Source organism: Lynx rufus, unplaced genomic scaffold, assembly GCF_022079265.1.
Source record: "Lynx rufus isolate CCGP_SWC_20201006 ecotype Redwood Valley unplaced genomic scaffold, mLynRuf1.p SCAF_5, whole genome shotgun sequence".
NCBI classification, from domain to species: Eukaryota; Metazoa; Chordata; class Mammalia; order Carnivora; family Felidae; genus Lynx; species Lynx rufus.
The window spans coordinates 81,988,478-82,010,895 of record NW_025814867.1 but is presented as its reverse complement, the minus strand read 5'-3'; the positions used below and the strand labels follow the sequence as shown (position 1 = coordinate 82,010,895).

Here is a 22,418-nt window from a genome sequence, read left to right as displayed (position 1 = left end):
ATAAGACCATATTTGTCAAAACTCAGAACTGTAAATTAAGGATGAATTTTTACTGTATATAAATTATACCTCAATGAATTTGACTAAAAAGAAAAAAATACTGATATATAAATAACAGATTACACCTAGTTCTGGTTTATAAGAAACTTTTCACTGTTTTTATATCAGTGTATGGTTACCAACTACCATACGTATACATACATACATGAATGTATGTGGGGGTTTTTTGTAAATGAAATAATAGGAAAATAAATGGTTGTTTTTGTGTGTGTGCATTTGTCCTTTTTTCTTTTTATTCTTAAGTTTACTTATTTATTTTGAGAGAGAGAGAGAGTGCAAGCAGGGGAGGGACAGAGAGGGAGAGAGAATTCCAAGCAGGCTCCACACCGTTAGTGCAGAGCCTGATGAGGGGCTCAAACTCACAAACCGTGAGCTCATGACCTGAGCAGAAATCAAGAGTCAGACACTTAACCAACTGAGCCACCCAGGCACCCATCCGTCATGTCTTCTAAACATAATATCTGGGAACCCTTATGCACTGGTTTCTAAATTCAAACATCTGGGAATAAATGGTGTAACTAATCCCCCAAGGTCCTCCTGAATATAAAAACCAATTATCCTTTGTAGGTCTTATGCAAGATCTAGGGTATCCTAATTTTACATTTGGAAGCACAGGACACCTTTAACTCGGTCATCAGTTAAAAATATTAATTCAATTGACCGTCCACTAGCTACTTCTGAAACTGCAAATACAGCTGTGCCAGGTTTGTTTTTCCCCCCAAAGGTCACAGTGGTTCATTTTAGAAATATGCTCCTGTACTTAGAAAACTGGGATTTCAAACAGAGGTTAATAAGGTTTTGTGGTATCTATAAATGCTTTCTTTATGAACAGAATATCACATAGCTTTTTGTCACAGAGGAAAATTCATTTATCTCAATAAAAACTCCTGAACCCCTGACAAGGACTGTGGAAACAACATGGCCTATGGCTTTCTTTGAGTTTATTTCCCTAATAAGTTTAAAGTGTCCAAGCCTCTCAATGTTATAGCCCTGTTGGGCTGATGATAGCAGAGAAGACATGCAATTTTTTGATAGAATATTGAGGCAGGACTGTGACCTCCTACAGTTCCCTCAGTAATTCATTTAACAAATAAAAAATAAAACCAAAAAAAAAGTTTTAATTAAAAAAATAAAGCCTATGTTAACTCATTAACATTCATATCAAACATTATCCCTAAAATAATTTCAAAACATCTCTGAAATTTTTGTCATTGTTTTCATTCTGTTTTAAATATAAGATAGTGTTAAGGAACACATTAGAAAATAATCTTATGTATCTACAGAATAAAAGAAAAAGATGACAATGGGGAGGGGAAAACAAAGAGAAAGTCAGGGAGAAAATGGGAGAGGAAGGAGAGGGTGGGAAAGGAGAAAATATTCAGTTTTAAATGTTTCAAATTCTAGTCCCCAGTGTGCCAATTCCTACCTAACCTCAGCACTTTGGTACAATTCACTTCCCTGTCCTGGCCCTCAGATTTTCATCTGGAAAATGAGAAGGCTGGCTTAGATCAGTGGTTTTTAATGCTTTCTACTCTGAGATCCTTTGATTAAATATCAATTAACTTTACAGTGTCACACATGGAAGAAGTTGTCCTTTAAGAACCGATACTTTTTTGGGGCGCCTGGGTGGCGCAGTCGGTTAAGCGTCCGACTTCAGCCAGGTCACGATCTCGCGGTCCACGAGTTCGAGCCCCGCGTCGGGCTCTGGGCTGATGGCTCAGAGCCTGGAGCCTGTTTCTGATTCTGTGTCTCCCTCTCTCTCTGCCCCTCCCCCGTTCATGCTCTGTCTCTCTCTGTCCCAAAAATAAAAAAAAAAAAAAAAAAAAAAAAAAAAGAACCGATACTTTTTTTAAATTTTTTTTTTCAACGTTTATTTATTTTTGGGACAGAGAGAGACAGAGCATGAACGGGGGAGGGGCAGAGAGAGAGGGAGACACAGAATCGGAAACAGGCTCCAGGCTCCGAGCCATCAGCCCAGAGCCTGACGCGGGGCTCGAACTCACAGACCGCGAGATCGTGACCTGGCTGAAGTCGGACGCTTAACCGACTGCGCCACCCAGGCGCCCCAAGAACCGATACTTTAAAAAAAAAAAGTTAGTGTTTAAAAACTGCTTATGAAAAAACGCTTTATTTTACAAATGACAGCTATATCCATTTAAAAAAAAATCATTCATTTAAGAAAGGATTGCATTTTTGCATACAGCAACTAACTGGAAGATTCTTTTTTTCCCTTTATGTGAGAGGCATTTTGGGTGCAATATGCATTTAGAGGGTTCTTTACAACAACACCTAAACTCTACACAACTGCTTGTTCACCACAGTGAAGACCACGTGCATCACTACAGGGCATGTTTTATTGTGAAACTACCCTTGCACAATAGGTAGTACACAGTAGATAAACATTTTTTTTAAATATGTGTCAAAGATTCTTTCCAGCTTACAAATTGTGAAATGTTGCTTTGCACTTAAGGAAAAAATTAAAACTATTACTCAAATAAAAATCAAACACACAAAAGAGCATTTGTTAGAGGTGTTTTCACTGAAATTTTATTCTTAATAATGATTATCTCCAAGGATAGAAGAGCACAGAATTCCTTTTTTCTTTTTTTTTTCTTTTTAGGTTATACATATCTTTTGGGGATGGATTCTATTTTTAAGATGCACCTATGAAAAAATAAACATTACAAAAATAAAGATTAGGGGTACCTGGGTGGCTCAGTAGATTAAGTGTTCAACTCCTGATTTCATCTTGGGTCATGGTCTCGTAATTGGTGAGTTCAAGCCCTTCATTGGGCTCTGTGCTGACAGCAAAGAGCCTACTGGGGATTCTCAGTCTCCCCTTCTCTCTGCCCCTACCCCGTGTGTGTGTGTGTGTGTGTGTGTGTGTGTGTGTGTGCGCTCTCTCTCTCTCTCTCTCTCTCAAAATAAATAAACTTAAAAAAGAGGAGCACCTGGGTGGCTCAGTCAGTTGAGCATCTGACTTCGGCCCAGGTCATGATCTCATGGTCGGTGGGTTCGAGCCCTGCGTCAGGCTCTGTGCTGACTGCTTGCTCAGAGCCTGGAGCCTGCTTTGGATTGTGTATGTCCCTCTCTCTCTGCCCCTCCCCCACTCACGCTCTGTCTGTCTCTCAAAAATGAATAAATGTTAAAAAAATTAAAAACAGAAAAAAGATTAAAAATGTTTATAAATTTAATTCTGGCATTGTAATCTATGATCCTCGTTGTTAAAAGGCATGATCCCTGCCCTTTCAGTGCTTATACTATGGGAAGGAATATGAAAGAATTACTGTGCCAGAGATATGACTCCTGAACCAACAGGGAGCATTTAATAATACATGCACTCAGGGGCGCCTGGGTGGCGCAGTCGGTTAAGCGTCCGACTTCAGCCAGGTCACGATCTCGCGGTCTGTGAGTTCGAGCCCCGCGTCAGGCTCTGGACTGATGGCTCAGAGCCTGGAGCCTGTTTCCGATTCTGTGTCTCCCTCTCTCTCTGCCCCTCCCCCGTTCATGCTCTGTCTCTCTCTGTCCCAAAAATAAATAAACGTTGAAAAAAAAAAATTTAATAATACATGCACTCATTCACTCACATATGCAAATATGTGCTGCATATTTGCTGGCTATGCCAAAGACCGGAAGCCAAAAAAGGGAAAAAAAAGATAAATACCACACAAACCTCCCAACTCAAGGAGATCCAGCCATTGTCTCGTTAAAAAAACAGTAACAAAAAAATGTGCTGTAGCATTTTGAAGAAAAGAGAAAATCAGTTTGCCCTGAAGCCATATGCTGTACATCTCACAGACACTGCCTTCACGTTATTGCCTAGTGTGCATGTGATATGCTTTAGATCCCGGAGAAAATTTGGCTAACTTATTGCACCAGACCTAATTTTGTGTTTTTCCCCTTAAAACTCTGGATTTGTGCCATTTATCTAATTCACCTCATTATGCCACCGGGATGTCCTGGACCTAAAATGAATCAGTGCTTTCCAGACATATTTCTGAAAATGTATTAAATTTTATCTTTCACAAAAGAAGATTTTTCTCTCAGAATAGGCAGCTACCTTACTTCAAGGAGTAATTCGCTAGGTGCACTGATTTCAGATGTGCACACACACACAGTTAACCAACTTTGGAGATGGTACAACTTTCCATTTCCATCTGAAGACTAGTACAAACACATAACACATAATACATTTCTTACTGCTGTAAGAGAAGAAAAAAGAAGGTTGGCACTGGGAATTGATGGGAAGTTGGTGTATAGTGCTAAATGGCTAAAAATGGGAAAACTCTAAAGGCTATAAAATTACAAAGGAGTTGGTAAAAGTTTAAAAGGGACTAGAAATGGTTTTGAATATTAGCTCTTAAACCAACACTTTATGTGTCAAAAGTTTGTTAGATAGGAGAAAGGACAAGATTATGATGGTAAATGAGCAACTCCAATTAAGTAGTGGTATGGGAAACTAACTGGAGAGAGCAAAAAGAAAGTGAGGGGTCTGGACTGTTGTTTCAGAAAGAAAATTCAGCAAAGAAGCTAAAATTGACCAAAAATCAAAGTTTGTCAACTGATGAACAACTTTCCTTTTCAGAAAAACAAACTCCCAGCTGTGATCTAAACTAAGAGACTTACAAAATACTGTTGGAACCTGACTAAACCTATGTCTAATATCCACAAATTGCATGATGTATTTGAGTTACACATCTGATTTAAAAAATAATGGCTGGGAATTATTTCCAAATATAGTTGGGTAGAAGTTCAAATATTTCAGAAGAAATAAAGGACTATTCCTAAACACTGGCAACAGTATTTCCATTACAAAAAATGTACATATGTTACAAACATGCTTTTAAACCAGAAATAATGTGTGTTGACATTTAGCTAGACTTAATTCTTTTTCCCTACATATGAACTCAAATGTGTCCCTTTGTCCCTATTTTAAGAGATTCCCAAGGTAAAAACACTGCTGTAGTCTTGTTTGTTTTTTTTTTTTTTATTTTTTTAAAGGTCTGCCCAATGATGGATATCTTTAGCAAGCATTGGATTTTAACCTAGGAAAGAAAAAATGTTAATATTAAAATATTCCCTGATGTCAGCTTTTACCCATGACCTCTGTTGAGATGTTCAGGACAAAGGTCACAGGGTTCCCCAACCCCTCCAAAAGAAAAGGCAGTGGGAAGCAACAGGCACCCACAACATTGGAAATCAACTCCATGACCCAAATTGTAATTGCATATAAACCTACCAGAATTTAGAATGAGAAGTGGAAGAGACAGGTTTTTAAAAACAAAGGTTAAAAACCAATGCAGAGTATTAAACAATTTACCACTAAATTTACTTTTCAAACTGAGTTGGAAGTTTCAGTACTAAGAACAATCTCAATGTGTATGTTTTACCAAAACATGGGCACCAGCTTTATTCTCTTTAAATTAGGGTTCAAAGACATTGTTAAGGAGTTATTAGGCCATAATGAAGAGTTACATTAGAGAAAGATACACTTTATTATATCTGAATACTTCCCAGAGCAAAAAGTACAGCACTATTTAGGACGTTCCTAATACATCATTTCCTGTGAGAATCTTGGAACCAGAAAAGTCAGATGCTTACAAAGACAATGATCTTCTCAACAATTTCTAACCACCTTCAAAATCAATCAATATTTAATTCTAACTTAATCAAAGAGCCACACCAAATTTCTTTACCACTTTCCCATGAAATGTAAACTGGATTGCCAAACACCACACTATGCAAAATGAAAGTCAATTCAAATGTGTTAAAATTCCAGGGGGTAGGAATGGAAACATCTTGCATTTTTAGATGGAAAGTGTTTGTTGAACCCCCTGAGAAAGAATGTATTAAAATAAGTCACTCATGTCTTGGTTAGAAACCAGAAGACCTAAGAGTCATACAAATGCATATACAGAAAGTGAGTTTCAAGTTTGTCCCAGGTCATCAACATATACAAGGGGCTGGGTAAAATCACAGCACAGTAGGATTAACACTTTACATGGAGTTGTGTTTGAACTCCAATGCTCACTCTACTCATCACCCACCCCAAGGAAGCACTATACACTACACAGGGTCACTTTTTCTTTAGAAACATCCAACACACAGACATATATACACATACACACCCACAAAACTCATACTCAAAAGACTAAAGACAACCAGACAATCTCAGAGACTAGGACTTTCAAAGTATAGCTCTGCCTTTCCTATCACTCAGGCACCAGTCGGGACAGTGCAGTGAAAATTACATTTACATGTGAATGCCTAAATCTTTACCAAAGCTTTGCAGGAAACTGAAAGGTTGAAAAATCTCCAGCCTAAACTCTAATACCCTTCAGGAACAATAGGACAGGCTAGGCCTCATTAAAAATTCTTTATAAAACCAGCGACTCTCTCTGTGTTTGGAACTCTCCGGGAAAGAAAGCAGTCAAGCTTACTTGGTGGGCCTGGGCAATCACAAGACCATCAGAGTCAAATCAAGTTGTCAATGAAACATGCAGTTCCAAGAAAATAAAAATTCTTATTTTCAATTCCACATTCCCAAGACACCACAAGTCACAATGCTCAGATGAGATGACATTCACAACAAAGATAACCTTTGCAAGCTCAGATAACACTCTGGGATTTCCACGCTTCCTAGGGCCAAAGAATAGCCAAAGATAACTAAAGGTTAAGGTGATCCAGCACCCAAAATTTCAACAAAAAATGCTAAATCTTGGAGCAGCCGATCAAGAGCAGGGAAGGGAAGTCAAAGGGCTACCTACTGCTAACCAAACCAGTCCAGTACTAATCAGCCATAATTTTTCAGGGCATCAGTATAAAGAGCCTTTAAAAATCAAGGTCACCAGTTGGTCCCCTATTCCTCCTCGTCCCCTGCTTTTTTTTTAAGAAAATGCTTATAGGACCTTTCGATCCGTCCGCCCGCGCAGGGCAGTGCCAAGACTAAACTTTCAAACCTTGAGGGAGGTGGGAAAGTCAGCCAGCCAGACGCTGGACTAGGAAAAGTGGAGAGAGAGAAGGAGGGAAAGACTCAAGTTTCAAAACAAAGGCTCCACAAGGAACTGAATGTCAACCCCTCCCCACTTCCTAGCCTTCACGCCAGCTAGGCTGGGCCTTGATTTTTAAGGACACAAATAAATCAGATTTACCCAGCTCTTGAGCGTTCACCAATTTGCACAACCACTTGCTGAGGGTGGTGCTATCCTCTTTCCCCCCGTCTCGCAGAGGAGAAAGAGGGCTCAGAACGTAAGGACTTGCCCAAGGTACCACAGTAGAGCCTCAACTCAATTCTGTCCCCGACCAGGACACCAGGGCCAGGGCACCGCGGTGGGAGGAGGGACGAGGGCCGCGGGGACCGAAAGGACGACGTCCCCGCCCGGAGAGAGAGGGGCTGGGAGAGGGGAGGGGCCCCACGCGACTCGCACCCCGGCCCCTACCTTCCTTGACTCCCGGCAGCTTGGACTGGTCGATGCCAACTTCAGCCATGTTGGGCCGGGGTCCCGGCCGCCCCTCGCCGCCCGCTTCCCCGCCCGCTTCCCCGCCGCCGCCGCCGGCCCCAAGCGCGGCCCCGCGCGCAGCAGCAGCGCCCGACGCGGCGCAAAGTCCGGCCGGCAGCGCGCGCCGACCTGGGGGAGGAGCGGCCGCCTCGTAAGGGCTGGCGACAAAGGCGGCGGGAGGCCGGTCCCGGCGCCCCAGGCTGGCGGCCCAGCTGCCCCGCCGCAGCCACCTGCTCCCGCGCCCCCGGCCCCGATCAATACCAAATATCCGGAGCCCGGAAATGGACCCGGGCCGTCCAGTACGGAGGGAGAGAGGAGACAGAAAGGCGGGCGGGCCTGGGTGGGGAGGGGGTGGGGGAGGGGGGAGCTGCAGGTCTGTAACCGCAACTGCTAGTGGCTGGCGAGCGAAGATAGGCGCCGGCGGCCGCCTCCCTGCTGTCTCCTTTGTGCCTTGTGACGCCCCCGAGGCTGGGGCCCCCGCTGTGCCCCCGCCCCCGGGGCCCTGCCTCCCTCCCCACGGAGGGTCGCGTCTGTCGGTGGGGCCTTTGTGTCCTTCTGAAGGCCTCAACAAAAAGGCCACATGGGTCACCCAGAACGTAATCGGTATTGTCACCGGCATATACAGCATTCTGTGCTCTGGTTCCTGGGCTGAGATTTCCTGTTGCCTGGCTCTGTCTCAGGCATGCTTTGCCTCCGAATTAGAGGAAAAATAACATACGGAGACGGAAAACCTCTAATACAACCTACAGAACTAGACGACAGCTGATATCTAGGCCAGTTTAGAAACGAGGGCGTTCACAACCAGCTGGGGGAACTGAGTCATCCATTCATCAAAAACGCATGAATGTCTACCAAATGTGATGTTAGGTACTGGGGGTGATGAAGTGTGTTTCAAACATTATCTCTCTTATGGCATGTCACATATTGTACTATAATTGTGACATTTTTATCTCCCAAAAATAGAAATCTGTATCTCCTGGCAACAGAATTCTCCCTCCCTTTGGGAAACCCTCCTCCGCAGTGGGCTCCTCTCCTGAGCTTGTGCAATCATAGAACCTCTCTACCACCACCACCCTTCCCACCCCACCCACCCACACACGTTCTTCTAAGGATGGGTGTGTGACCAATACAGGTCAAGAATACTTGCCTGGGATTATTGCCTGAAGAGGGACAGGTACTTTCCGTTTCCTATGGGGAAGCCTTGCCCTTACTAATAAACAATGAAACCAAACTGTAGACTGAGCAAAGATAAAAGAGAGATAAAAAGGGCTTGTTCTGATAACTACAATAGCAAACCAGGTCCCTGGAGTAGCTGGGGTTCAGGCAGTTCCTGGATTCTGGGATCTACCTCCAGCATCCTCTCAAATTTAAGCTAGTAATTTTACTCTCTTCAGCTTGTAAAAATTGACTTCCTGTCATTCATAACTCAAAGAGTCCCAGTATTACAGGCCATATGGAGGTTTTATTTGGAATCGACATTTAAAAAAATAGGCAGATTTAGACTAGCAAAAATTTAGAAGACTTTTTAGGTCAGAGGGTGGGAAACTATGGCTTACAAGCGAAATCCAGCCCACTGGATTTTAATGACTGCATTTTAGATCCGTAAATGATTATATTTTAAGTGGTTACATAAATACAATGTAATACTTTAAATTTTGCCCCTAAGGTCTCAAAGTCTAAAATATTTACTATTATTGGACCCTTTCCAGAAAACGTTTGCGGATCGGGGTACTAGGCAGAAAGAACACTTAGTAAGTTAAATGTTTGAATAGGAAGGAAATAATATTAGAAAGTTACTTTTATGGTGATTTTTAAGTTCCCTGCCATCTACTGACTTTTTTTAATTCTTGTGGTCATAGAAAATATTTATAGTAGATATTTTTGGTTTCCCTCTCCAAATCCATTGTCTCTACTTCTTGGATATGCTCTGCCCTGGGAGCTGACATTTTTGAATACATTACCAGGACCTCCTTGCCTTGTGCTTCCTGTTGAGTTGGACCGATGGGAGAAGCACTGGCAGAAGATCAAAAGAAGGGAAGAGAAAAATACCAGCGTATGAATTACACACCCCTCCCCCTTGTACTAGGCCAAAGTTTTGGCCATACCCTGGCCTTCTGTCTACAATGCCTGTCTCAAAGCCTTTTTTCCATGGCTCCAGCTCTCATGGGTCTCTAATAATACCATTTTCTTCAACTGCCTAGGGTTGTAAAGGCTTCCCATATTAGTAGTCCTCTTAACCATACCCACAACTCTGTCATAGTCCCTTCATTATATTCTTTTCAGTTAAACCATTTTGAGTGGGGCTTCTGCTTTCTGCCTAAACTCCATATAATATGGTAAGATATGCCAAAGGGTCACTGCTTTGTTTTCCTTGAAAACATCCATATTTCTGCCATAGAGAAAAACATATACATATATACAAAGTCATGCCTATTGTTTAGGAAATCAGCTGCCTGATTTTTCAACAAAGAAATGGACCAGAAACCCCTTTTAGGTGCTGGACCGGATGACCTTGCAAATCCCCCAAGAGTTAGGCTATCCTTCCCCAGCTCCACCCTTATTCTGTATCTACCCCCAACCTGAGCAGTTAGAGCTCAGGGTTACAGGATCAGCACCTTCCAACACAGGACTGAAATGTCTAAATATCTTTTAACTATTTAAAAGGAAATGAATGTATAGTGAGTTTGTGTAGCTAGTTGATGTATTTTAATGTCCTGAAATGTCAATTTTGCAGTAAAAAGAACCAAAAGATAGGCTTCCCAGAGGAGGTACAAATCCCTGATTTTAAGAATATCTCAAACAAGCAATTCAGGGCTGAATTGCAACTCAAATGCCACAAGGAGAAATAAGGATTTACTTATAAGATAGTATCAAACCACAAATTGAGTAGATTGTTGTAAATGGAGAGTTATATGATACATTTTCTATGTGAAGAGCATTGACTTGGGAATAACAGAACAGGTGGATTGGACTGGGGAGAGTTTGGTTGTGTCAGAAAACTAAAACATTCAAAAGACAACCTCAAGTGGTACTAGTTGGTGAACTTTACGAGAGCAGGGATTTTTCACCTGTTTTATTCACTACTTTCCCTAATGCCTAGAATAGTGCCTGGAACATAAGAGGCACTCGATAGATATTTGTTAAATAAATAATGAATATAGTTATCCAATTGTATTGTCAATAAGAATCCTAAGTTAAAGGAAGGCTAAAGGAAGGGTGCCTGGGTGGCTCAGTTATATGTCCAACTCTTGATTTCGGCTCAGGTCGTGATCTCACGGTTCCTGGGTTCAAGCCCCATGTCCGGCTCTGCGCTGACAGTGCAGAGCCTATTTGGGATTCTCTCTCTCTCTCTCTCTCTGCCCCTCCCTCGCTCACACGCACTCTCTCTCTCTCAAAATAAATAACAATTTTTTAAAAGATGGAATTTATCAAAAGATGGACATTATCAAAACAACCCCATACACTTTGACCTAAAATTCCATCTATTATATACTGTTTTCCCTTACCTGTTCACAACAAACCTCTTTGAAATATTTATCTACTCCAATGATCTCCTCTTGCTGCTTCGCATACTTTCTTGAACCCATTCCAACCATACTTTTTAGGCCCGTCACTCCAAAAAAACCAAATTTTTTTTTATCACATTAACAATGACATTCATGTTGCCAAATCCTGAATTCAGTTTTCAGCCCTTCACAATAAACCAGTTGTTACTGTTTAATAGATATGATTGTACCTTCCTTCTTGAAATGTTTTTGTTCTGTTTTGTTTTGGGGGTTGTTTTTTTGTTTTGTTGTTCTTTTCATTTTTGTTTTTTGCTTATTTCATTATCTCCCACGGGCCTTTTCACTTAACTGATCTCTTTTCCTGGAAAGCCCCCTACCCTTGCCCCACCCCCTGACAAATACCTGCATGATGTGCTCCTCCATTTTTATTCAGGTATCTGCTCAAGTGCCATTTTCTCAGAGACACTTCCCTGACTTTATCTAAAATAGTCATCTAATCCCTGCCATTCCATATGTTGCCCACTCTTTTCTTTTTCTCTCTCCAAGTCAGTAATTTCTGCAGATATTATATGTTTAAATGTTTGTTTATTTTGTCAGTCCAATCTACCAAGAGAATTGGAACTTTGTCTATATAAATCATTACTGTATCCTTAGTACATAGAACAGTGTTGGCACACAGTGTCTGCTCATAAAATGTGTATTGAATAAATTTTTGGATAAAGCAATTGGTAAAGAATTATTAATGCAGATCATGACTATGCTGATCAAGCAATATCTTTTAAAAAGTAAAATTTTTAAGAAAAAAATGTGTTTTTCAGAAATGAACTTTAAGAAAAACCTAGACCTTAATACATTGTAGACATAATTAAAAATTTGTTAGAGAAACAACCAGGACTAATCTTGCTTTGCCAAGAGGAAGCTTTAGCTTATACTATCATGTCCTGAAGCCTATTTTTTAAAGGTCATTTATTTATTAAAGATAAATATATTTCTAAGATGGAAAAAAAGAAAAAAAACAACTATGGACTGTCATTTAGGAGATGTTTCCATGACTTCCATGAGAGTGCAGGCAAGCAACAATGATGACAGTGAGTCTATATGGAGCCAGGGCAACAGAATCTCACCCAGAAGACTTGGCAGGGACTAGGGTAGGATGTTGACAGTTTTCACATGCAGGGATATTAAGCATATTGGCCCAAGTACTGATGAATGCATAGCATAAGGAGAAGCATGAGCCAACAGCAAGAAAGCAAAATTCAGTAGTATGGGCTGTGGTAAAAGGTACCTAACCTCTGGGCTTAGTATACTGAAGTACAAATTCATATACATCATCAATTAAGTACAAACTGCATAAACTATAACTCTCTCATAAAGTATATTTCTAGTTTTTTAATGAACACAAGTACAGTTGTGTAAATGCATTTACAAATTGTGAAAATTAATAAAGAGAAACCTCACTAAAATGTAGTGGGAAGGTCAGAAGGGGGAACACAAAAAGGGGAGCCCCATCATTCAAATGTCAATTATAGGAAGAATTGTCAATTACAGACCCCAACAGAAGCATAGTCAGCAAGAAAGAATCATCGGTTATAGGCCTGACAGAGAAAGCTGTGCATTGCATTTCCCACAAGAAATTAACTACCCTTGCAACTCAGCCAATGAGAAACCATCATAACCCTAAACTCTTTTGTTTTTCTGCAATAGGCTTTCATTTAAAACAACCCCTCCCAATTTCTTGCTTCTCCATAAAACAACGTCCCTCTTTTGTATGTGGGATTTGCCTATGGTTTTACCATAGCTTGCATGTCCTAAGTTGTAATTCTCTGCATTCCTGAGTAAACCCATTTTGCTGATAAAATAACTGGCTATTTTATTTTTAAGGTTAACAAAGTAATCACTAATATAACTTTTTTTGACTGGGTTTTTTTTTTTTTAACCAAAGGTTAACAACAACAACAAAGATTACGTATGGAAAAAAGTCTTAATTAAAAGGAGAGCTGCAACCTGGAAAGAACTGGAATCTACCTTAATAGGATGACCCATACTGTCAGTTTTTCTATAGGAGACCCAAAATTTAGGAAACTTTTTCTACATGTGATTTTTTTCCTATGATACCTGTAACCAGAAGGGCAGGACCATAAATTCTAATTGGGAGAAGGAAAAAAAAAATGAATCTGTCCAGCTCAAGCTGTCGACAATGTGATGGCCTTAGTAGATTCTTAGGTAAAGAAATCTAGGGAATCCCTGGTCTATAACACATTTGTGAAAATTCCTCAATATTTTGCTTGGCTCTATGTGGAGAATGCTTGATGTATGAAAGGCATTCAGTGCTTCAGAGAGCTGTACAAACAGTATAAAAATACGAATGAGAAGAATACATATCAATTACAGTGACTACCCCTGAGGGAAAGAACTAGGGGATGTCAGGAAAATGTGCTATATGTTATATCTGCAAGACTGACCACAACATCCTTTCCTACCCATACACCTTCCTGAAAAATGACATTGTAATCCACCATCAGAGTGTGGAGTCTAATTCTCCTCCTATTGAATCTGGGCTGGACTTGTCATGACATTGATCAATAAAATGCAACAGAAGTAACATTCTGAGACTTGTAAGCCCTGGCACTAAATAGACTAGGCAACTTCTGCTTTTATTCTCTGAAAGAGGCCAGCAGACTTGTAAGAAATCTGACTGTCTTAATATCTCCATGTTGTGAGAAACTCACTAGTTACTATGTGAAAGGGAACAGAGACTCGCAGCCAACATCTCAAGTGGAGCTCCCAACTGACAGCCAACACCAAGATGATAGCCAAGCATCTTCTCCAAAACCCAGTTGAGACATTTGAGTTAAAGCCATGTGGACCACGTCCTCACTGATCTTGCCCAGTTTTTAGAATATTAAACAAATGTGGGGCAGCTGGGTGGCTCAGTCAGTTAAGTATCTGACTTCGGCTCAGGTCATGATCTCACAGTTCAGGAGTTTGAGCCCTGCGTCGGGCTCTGTGCTGACAGCTCAGCTCTCTCTGTCTCTGCCCATCCCCCACTCATTCTCTGCCTCAATCCCTCAAAATAAACATTAAAAAAAAGGATATTAAAAAATGAATGTTCTTGGTTAAAGCTAATAAGCAATAGTGTGGTATATTATGTATTCAAAGATAGCCAAAAGAGTGTGCTTCAACTATATCTGTGAAGATTCAATACTTTGAGAAAAGGCCATGTATCTGAGACAAATATGGAAAATTTTGACCTTGGATCTGGGTATGGTATTATTTCCCCCCTTTTTTTCTTTATATAAGAAATATGTATTTCATAACTCAAAATTTAAAAACCTATTTAGGCTTGCATTTCTGGTTAGGATAGAATGAACAGTTCTAAACACATCTCCTTCCATAAACAACTATACAGCTAAAGAAAACATATGTGGCAACTTGTCAAATACTGGGCAGTAGGTAGTATGATCCCTAAGGAAAGATAGACACATGAAGTGAGGCTCCCAGTCTCTAGCCAACTCTGTATTTTGGTACAATTTTCTAACATTTATAAAGGAGGTATAATCCAAGCAGAGTCTCTCTGGGGAGGCACAGAATTGAGCACAGGGCTGCTGACATAGTTAAAACGTGTGGGGGGGGGTACTGAAGAGGTCGCTTCACATAGGAGTCCCAAGCGCTTGGCCAAAGCCCGCACATATGCAAGATGAAACTCTATGAGACCTAACAGAGAGCAGCATTCATAGAATAGAGAATGGAATGGCAAGTCAAGAGGTCACTAGATCCTAGAAATGTCTGATTAAAGACCCACTTAGCTTGAGACCTCATTAACACCTCTACTGTTCAGATAAGATACTGAAGAGGCCATAAGTTAAAAGGATAGCCTACTTGGAAAGGCTACTCTTTAGCTTATCTAACAAAGTCTGAAACCAACCCTTGACAGAAGGAAACAGAGTTTCTAGTAAATAACTGTCTGCCAGGGCAAAAGTTAACAATTGATAGAAAAAAAAAAAAAAGCAATCTAACCAAATTAGATTTAAAATATGTCTTTAGGGGTAACTTGGTGGCTCAGTCGGTTGAGCATCCGACTTTGGCTCAGGTCATGATCTCATGGTTTGTGGGTTCGAGCCCCATGTTGGGCTCTGTGCTGACAGCTCAGAGCCTGGAGACTGCTTCAGATTCTGTGTCTCCTTCTCTCTCTGCGCCTCTCCCGCTCACGCTTTGTCTCACTCTGTTTCTCAAAAATAAATAAATGTAAAATGTGTCTTTAAAAGTGTCCAGAAAAAAAATTATCTACCAAAAATGACTAGACCTGAGGGGCAACTGGGTGTCTCAGTCAGTTAAGCATCTGACTTCAGCTCAGGTCATGATCCCACCGTTGGTGAGTTCGAGCTCCACGTCGGGCTTTGTGCTGACAGCTCATAGCCTGGAGCCTGCTTCAGATTCTGTGTGTCCCTCTCTCTCTGTTCCTTCCCCGCTTGCACTCTGTCTCTCAAAAATAAACATTAAAAAAATAAACATTTTTTAAATTACTAGACCTGAAAAAGAGTAGGAAAATGTGGTGAATAATTAAGAACAAAAGCCATCAGTGGTCACAGACACCAAGATGGCCCAGATATTGGAATAGGCCAGGATACAATGAGGCTCTTAGTATCAATTATTATAAGTGTTTTCAAGGATTTAAAGCAAAATGTATGGTCATAAGGAATGAATAGCTGAGGAATCTCAGGAGATAGTAGAAACTGTACAAAAATCAGTGAAAAAGTGTAGAAATTTAGCAGGTAAGGCCTGAAAATAAGTCAAAATTCTAAAAGTAAAATATATAATATCTGAAGTGAAAAAGAAAACACTGGATAGGCTTACTAATAGAATGAAGATGGTAGAATAAAGACTCTGAACTGGAGGACCGATCAATAAAAATGATTTAATATGAAAAAAAAAACAGAAAATAGATTTTTTTTAAGTTTATGTATTTATTTTGAGAGCCAGAGAGAGCACGGACTGGGGAGGGGCAGAGAGAGAGGGACAAAGAAAATTCCAATCTAGCTCCATGCTGTCAGTGCAGAGACCCATTCGGGGCTCCATCTCACAGTTCATGAGACCATGACCTGAGCTGATATCAAGAGTCGGATGCTTAACTGAGCTTAATTTTAAAGATGCTTAATTGCCCCCAGAAAATAGATTTTTATTTAAAAAAAAATGTTTTTAAATATTTATTTTTGAGAGAGACAGAGACAGAGACAGAGTGCAAGATGGAGAGGGGGCAGAGAGAGAGGGAGACACAGAATCCGAAGCAGGCTCTAGGCTCTGAGCTGTCAGCACAGAGCCCAACAAGGGGCTTGAACTCATGAACCGTGAACTGTGAGATCATGATAAGCCAAAGTCAGACGCTCAACTGACTAAGCCACCCAGGTGCCCCAAAAAATAGATTTTTAAAAGAAGATCTTCAGGTACTTTGGGTATATCATTCTGTTTATAATACATAGACTTAGAGATGCAGCAGAGGGAGAATGAGAAGGAAATACTTGAGAGAATAATCAATCAAATCAGTATTCAATATGTAACAAAATAGTCCTTCAAAAATAAAAATAAAACAAAGTTATTTTCTAATAAATGAACACTCAGAAAATTTGTAACCACCAAACCTAAATTATGAGAAATACGAAAGGAAGTTCAAGAGGCTGAAGGAAAGGATAGCAAATGGAATTTCAGACTTAAAGACAGAAAAGTCTAAATATAAGGATAAGTTTTCAGGGCGCCTGGGTGGCGCAGTCGGTTAAGCGTCCGACTTTAGCCAGGTCACGATCTCGCCGTCCGTGAGTTTGAGCCCCGCGTTGGGCTCTGGGCTGATGGCTCGGAGCCTGGAGCCTGTTTCCGATTCTGTGTCTCCCTCTCTCTCTGCCCCTCCCCCGTTCATGCTCTGTCTCTCTCTGTCCCAAAAATAAATAAAAACGTTGAAAAAAAAACTATAAATATAAGGATAAGTTTTCAAATGTCTAGCTTTTTATCTTTTCACTTTATTTTCCTAAAAGATAATTTGTTTAAAACGAAAAATAAAATTGTAAGTTAGTGTTTAGAAAGTATGCAGAAGTAAAATTCATGACAACAAAAGTACAAACGGGTAGATAAATGAAATTAAATTGCTGTAAAGTTGACGTGTGAAAGACACAGATAAATTAGGAAAGAACATGACCCAATTTATTTATGTGTACAGTACAGCCCCAAATACAAAACCTGACAGAGATATGAAAAGAACAGTATAGACCAACATCCCTTATGAAAATGGATGCAAAAATCCTCCACAAGATATTAGTAAATAAAAATCAGAAATATACAAAAGGAATAACACATGAACACCAATTGAAGTTATTCCTAGGACTGTGAATGCAAAATCAATTTAGCATTCAACAATCAGTCAATGGATTCAACATCTTAATCATCTCAACGGATATCAAAAAGAGTTTTGACAAAATGCAGCATTGATTTATAATAAAAAAAAACTCTCAGAAGGCCAGAAATTGAAGGAATATTCCTCAATATCATAAAATGTATCACAAAAAACACGCAGATTGGTGAAATATTGTACTGTTTCCTTCCAAGATTGGGAACAATGATAGGATATGAGCTCTCTTTACTTTTATTCAACATCTTACTGTGCAATATTCCACAAGGCAATAAGAAGGAAAGAAAATAAAGTACACTTAGTCTGGAAAAGAAGTAATTTTATATGTTATATGAATTTTATATGTTATTTTATATGTTATATGTTATATGTTTATAGAAAACCCTAAGATATTCAAAGCAACTATTTGAAATTATAAAATTAGCAAAGGTACAGAGTATAAGGTCAATACATAAAAATCTATTGCATTTCTATATATTAGCAACAATTGGAGAATACAAATTTTTAAAATCCATTTACTATAGCATCAAGATATATAAAATTCTTAGAAATGAGTTTAACAACTCTATGTGAGACTTCCAGTCTGAATAGCAGAAACCATTGCTCATAGAAATTGAGGATGATCTATAGTAGAGAATGGTTCTGTGTTCATGGATTAGAAGAATTAATATATTAAGAGGCCATTTTTCTCAAAATTGATGTACAGATGTCATGAAACTCTATCTGAAATCCCAACATTTTTTTCGTAGAAATTGACAAGCTGTGTTTCTAAATCTCATATAGAAATGAAAATGGTTACACTAGTCAAAACAGTTTTGAAACTGAGCAACATTTGTGGACTCACACTTTCAAACTCTTAGTATAAAACTACAGTAATCAAGACAGTGTAGTGTTGGCATAAGGAAATAATTCAATGGAATAGAGACTACAGGAACAAACATATATACTGTATATGCATTTAATTGATTTTTCTATAAAAATAGTTCAGTCTTCTCAACAACTGAAGGATCTGGAACTCATACGTTAGTTCTGTATGAAATTTTATAAGCATTTTAGAATACTGACAGTTTTTAATGTTAAATACACAGGTAACCTATGACCCTTCACTTTCTGTTAAAATGTGACATGCAAAGAAAACACCTTGTATTTGTTTTATCTTATTTCTGCTTTATTTTCCTTTTCTCTTTACTCTTGATGCCCTCACACTTCCTGAAAAAGCGTTGTATAGTAAGTTTTGTCAAAAGTTCTGTTTCCTAATGGCCCCAGGCAAACGTAATGGATACAAAAAGTGGCCTTCAAAAGCCAATCCTCTGGGATACCTCAGTGGCTCAGTCAGTTGAGCATCAGACTTGATTTCAGCTCAGGTCATGATCTCACCGTTCCTGAGATCAGGCCCGGCATCAGGCTCTATGATGACAGCATTGAACCTGCTTGGGATTCTCTCTCTCCCTCTCTCTTTCTAAACAAACAAACAAACAAACAAACAATAAAAGAAAAGCCAATCCCCAAGATGAGATTTTGGGGTTAGATAACTCATGTTCTGGAACCAAAGCAACTTATTCCCTTGCTATTGTTAACTGGAGTGGCAAAACTTTCTGGCCTACAATGGAATTACAATTATTCAAGCTTTCACCTTTGGTTAAGTGGAATGAAGTGTAGTTATAAGAAAAGGCATTAAGAGGTCAAGTGGCTATTACACTTCATTGGTACAGAGGCATTTCTAATTATAAAGTTGCAAGAGCTGCAAAAAAAGAAGTAAATGCAGACTTGATAGGTCTCTTTTTTTTTATTTTTTTTTTAACGTTTATTTATTTTTGAGACAGAGAGAGACAGAGCATGAATGGGGGAGGGTCAGAGAGAGGGAGACACAGAATCTGAAACAGGCTCCAGGCTCCAGGCTCCGAGCTGTCAGCACAGAGCCCGACACGGGGCTCGAACTCACGGACCGTGAGATCTTGACCTGAGCCGAAGTTGGCCGCCCAACCGACTGAGCCACCCAGGCACCCCAATTGATAGGTCTCTTAAGACAAATGTAAGAAATGGGGATCCCTGAGGCCAGAAATTAGGATATTTGGGACTCTGAACCTCCTAAATTCTCTGATCTCTCAGGGCTAGCAGAATCAGTCCTTTCTACTTGCCAGAAGAAAACAGCATTACCTAAAGACCATGTAATAAACTATGCAAAACAGTGACTGGGTAATATGACCACTGGTGTCCTCAGCATTCATGCCTTACCATTCCTCATGGTCTCCAGGAATGAAACCCAGAATCAGCCTTTAGTACAACCTGAGTAGGGAAGTAAAAGCATGAGAGTTTGCTGGTGTGGTTTCTTGAAGCCTGCCAGTGATAATGCCTATGTTAAATGAAGTCAAGATGCCAAAACGTCCATGCTTTATTACTGAGGAATTTCTCAGAAAGCTCAGGGAAGTGGAGATGTTGGAATGACAACACTTGAGAATTACCACCTAAAGCCCAAAGAATGCTACCTTTGCTAAGGTAATATTAAATGCACAGTTGAGAAAGGTATTGGCATCTTTGAAAAGCTCAGTGGTAACTTCCTTTGTCAGTAGGAGAGGATGCTATGAAATTAGTCTAATTAAATACACATGAAGAGAATGGGATTCTGGAATGGCCAAATGCAAAGTAAATATGCAGAAATTCTGGAGTGGTGGTAAGAGGAGCTTGACCATCAAAGAAGGATGGTGATGACTAATAGTTTATGGTTTTCCTAGGGTTAACAAAGATGGACAGTTGTTTTGTATACATAATGGAGAGATATAAAGTGGGTGGGGGATGTCTGACATCCAGTGCCACATTGGAAAATTACAGTCCTTCTTTCAGTTTCCATATCTAAGTCTACTCACAGACCTAGGTTCTATCGAGTGAAAGAGAGGCTGGAACCCTGTAACCATACATGGTAAATGTCCTCCAATCTTCTCCATAGGGACTTGCAGCTATTTGACAAGACAACTTGTCATGGGTGATTTTTTTTAATGTTTATTTATTTATTTTTGGAGAGAGAGAGGGAGAGAGAGAGAGAGAGAGAGAAGCAGAGAGAGGGAGAGAATTCCAAGCAAGCTCCACACTGTCAGCACAGAGCCCAATGCAGAGCTCCATCTCACAAACCATGAGATCATGACCTGAATGGAAATCAAGAGTCCGATGCTTCCCTGACTGAGCCACCCAGGCACTTTGTCCTGGGTGATTTTTAAAAGACATATATGCAATTTGAACTGACTGGTAGGAAGCCTGAAATGCCATATTAGACCCCTAATGAGAGAGGGATCTTCTAGAGGACAGGTGTTAAGTGCAGCTTTTTGTTTTTTTTAACTTTACTTAAACATATTTAATTTTAAGTACAGTTCTGATACAAGTCTGTCTCTCAGCTGACCAACTGGGTCTATAGGCTAACCCTATGGTTATTTCCAGAGTCAACAAATGTATACTAAGGATGGATACACTTAACAGGTGACAGAACCCTTACATTGATTCTCTGACCTTTGGAATAAGAGCCAACTGGAGGTGCCAACTGGAAGCGTTTGCAACTGCCCTCCCCCTACCTCAAAATGGAAAATAAGAAGCAATAGAATATTCAAAAGTAATTGAAGGGATTGGAGCCACCATCAAAGACTTAAGCCGCAAAGTTAGTTACCAGAATGTTCCTCATCAATTTATCTCTGACCTCTGTAAAACCCACTTGGATCATAGTGGATGACGGAGACTCCTGTAACCTTAACCAAATTATAACTCCAAACACTACTTTTTTCTGGATGTCAAGAACTGGGAAAAAGTCTGAGATTTTACTCCACTAGGAAGCTAATAAGTTAGCCTGCCACAGTTTCATGGATTGTGGCAGAAAACATGAGATTCCTGAGTTGGAGACAAATGAAGTTTATTACTCACAGAAATAGCAGTAGGCAGAACATCAGCACTTAACATCAGTTCCTTAGGCCCTAACTCACATAGGGTGGAGCACAGAGGGCCGGGTGGTTTTTTCACACTCAGTGGGGTGTGTTACAAGAGAGGAATCTCAAGCATTCTGATCTTAAATCTTTTATTTTTTTAAAAAAAACAATTTTTTATTAATGTTTTTACTTATTTTTGAAGGAGAGCATGAGCAGGGGAGGAGCAGAGAGGGAGACATAGAATTTGAAGCAGGCTCCAGGCTCTAAGCTTCCAGCACAGAGCCCAGTGCGGAGCTCGAACTCACAAACTCTGAGATCATGACCTGAGCCGAAGTCGGATGCCTAACCGACTGAGCCACCCAGGCACCCTAGTAATCTTGAATCTTTTATAGTGGGAAGTGAGACTATCCTTTATTTGCCTTGATGGAAAATATTATTTTTCTTATACTAGAACCTACCATTTGCTCTGAAAGGAGATGCTTTTTCTGTCCTCCTCCTCCAAAGCTATTTGGTATAAAACATACCTTGAAAGGTAGTCTAGAATGAAGAAAATCAGTTCCTCTGCTCACACAATATGCAAAAATGTGGGATGCCCACTGAGAATTGACTGTCAATAGCAGATGCATTATCTTTATTGAAGCACATTAACCAGCCTCTGACATTTGGTGTGTTATTAAAAATTAGTGATCCATTTACCAGAGAGGTTCAAATACAGCTTGCCTTTTCATGGCTATGTTTACTGTCCTACTTTTTTTTTTGCAATATATCCCTCGGCTGTACCTCAATTCTCAGGTATCCTGACCATGGTGATCATTCTCACATTCTGCAGAATATCCCGGTGGTCAAGTCTATAGATGGCATCATTCTGATTGGTTTGATAAGCAAGAGGTGATGAGTGTGCTCAATACTCTGGTAAGACATATATGTCAGAGAATGGAAAGAAAACCCACAAACATTTAGGGGTAATATTCTTAGGGTCTGGTGATCTGGGGCGTACTAAGTCATGGCTAAAAGAAATGAGTATTAACTGGGAATGATTTTGCCTTCAAAAGAC

At 40.0% G+C, this 22,418-nt stretch overlaps 1 protein-coding gene across 3 annotated transcripts in view; it reads right to left on the bottom strand.

The window, feature by feature from the left end:
- The window catches only part of CCDC50 (coiled-coil domain containing 50), an 81,987-nt gene that overhangs the window by 53,858 nt on the left and 5,711 nt on the right, over window positions 1-22,418 (bottom strand). Inside the window, exon 1 of one of the 3 annotated variants that reach the window (XM_047098802.1) lies at window positions 7,500-7,594. The exons of the other annotated variants lie outside the window; for them this stretch is intronic. Coding sequence (XP_046954758.1) covers window positions 7,500-7,548 — 49 coding nt within the window. The 5' untranslated portion in view covers window positions 7,549-7,594. Of the gene's footprint in view, window positions 1-7,499; window positions 7,595-22,418 lie in introns of those variants that run through there. 3 annotated transcript variants of the gene reach the window in all.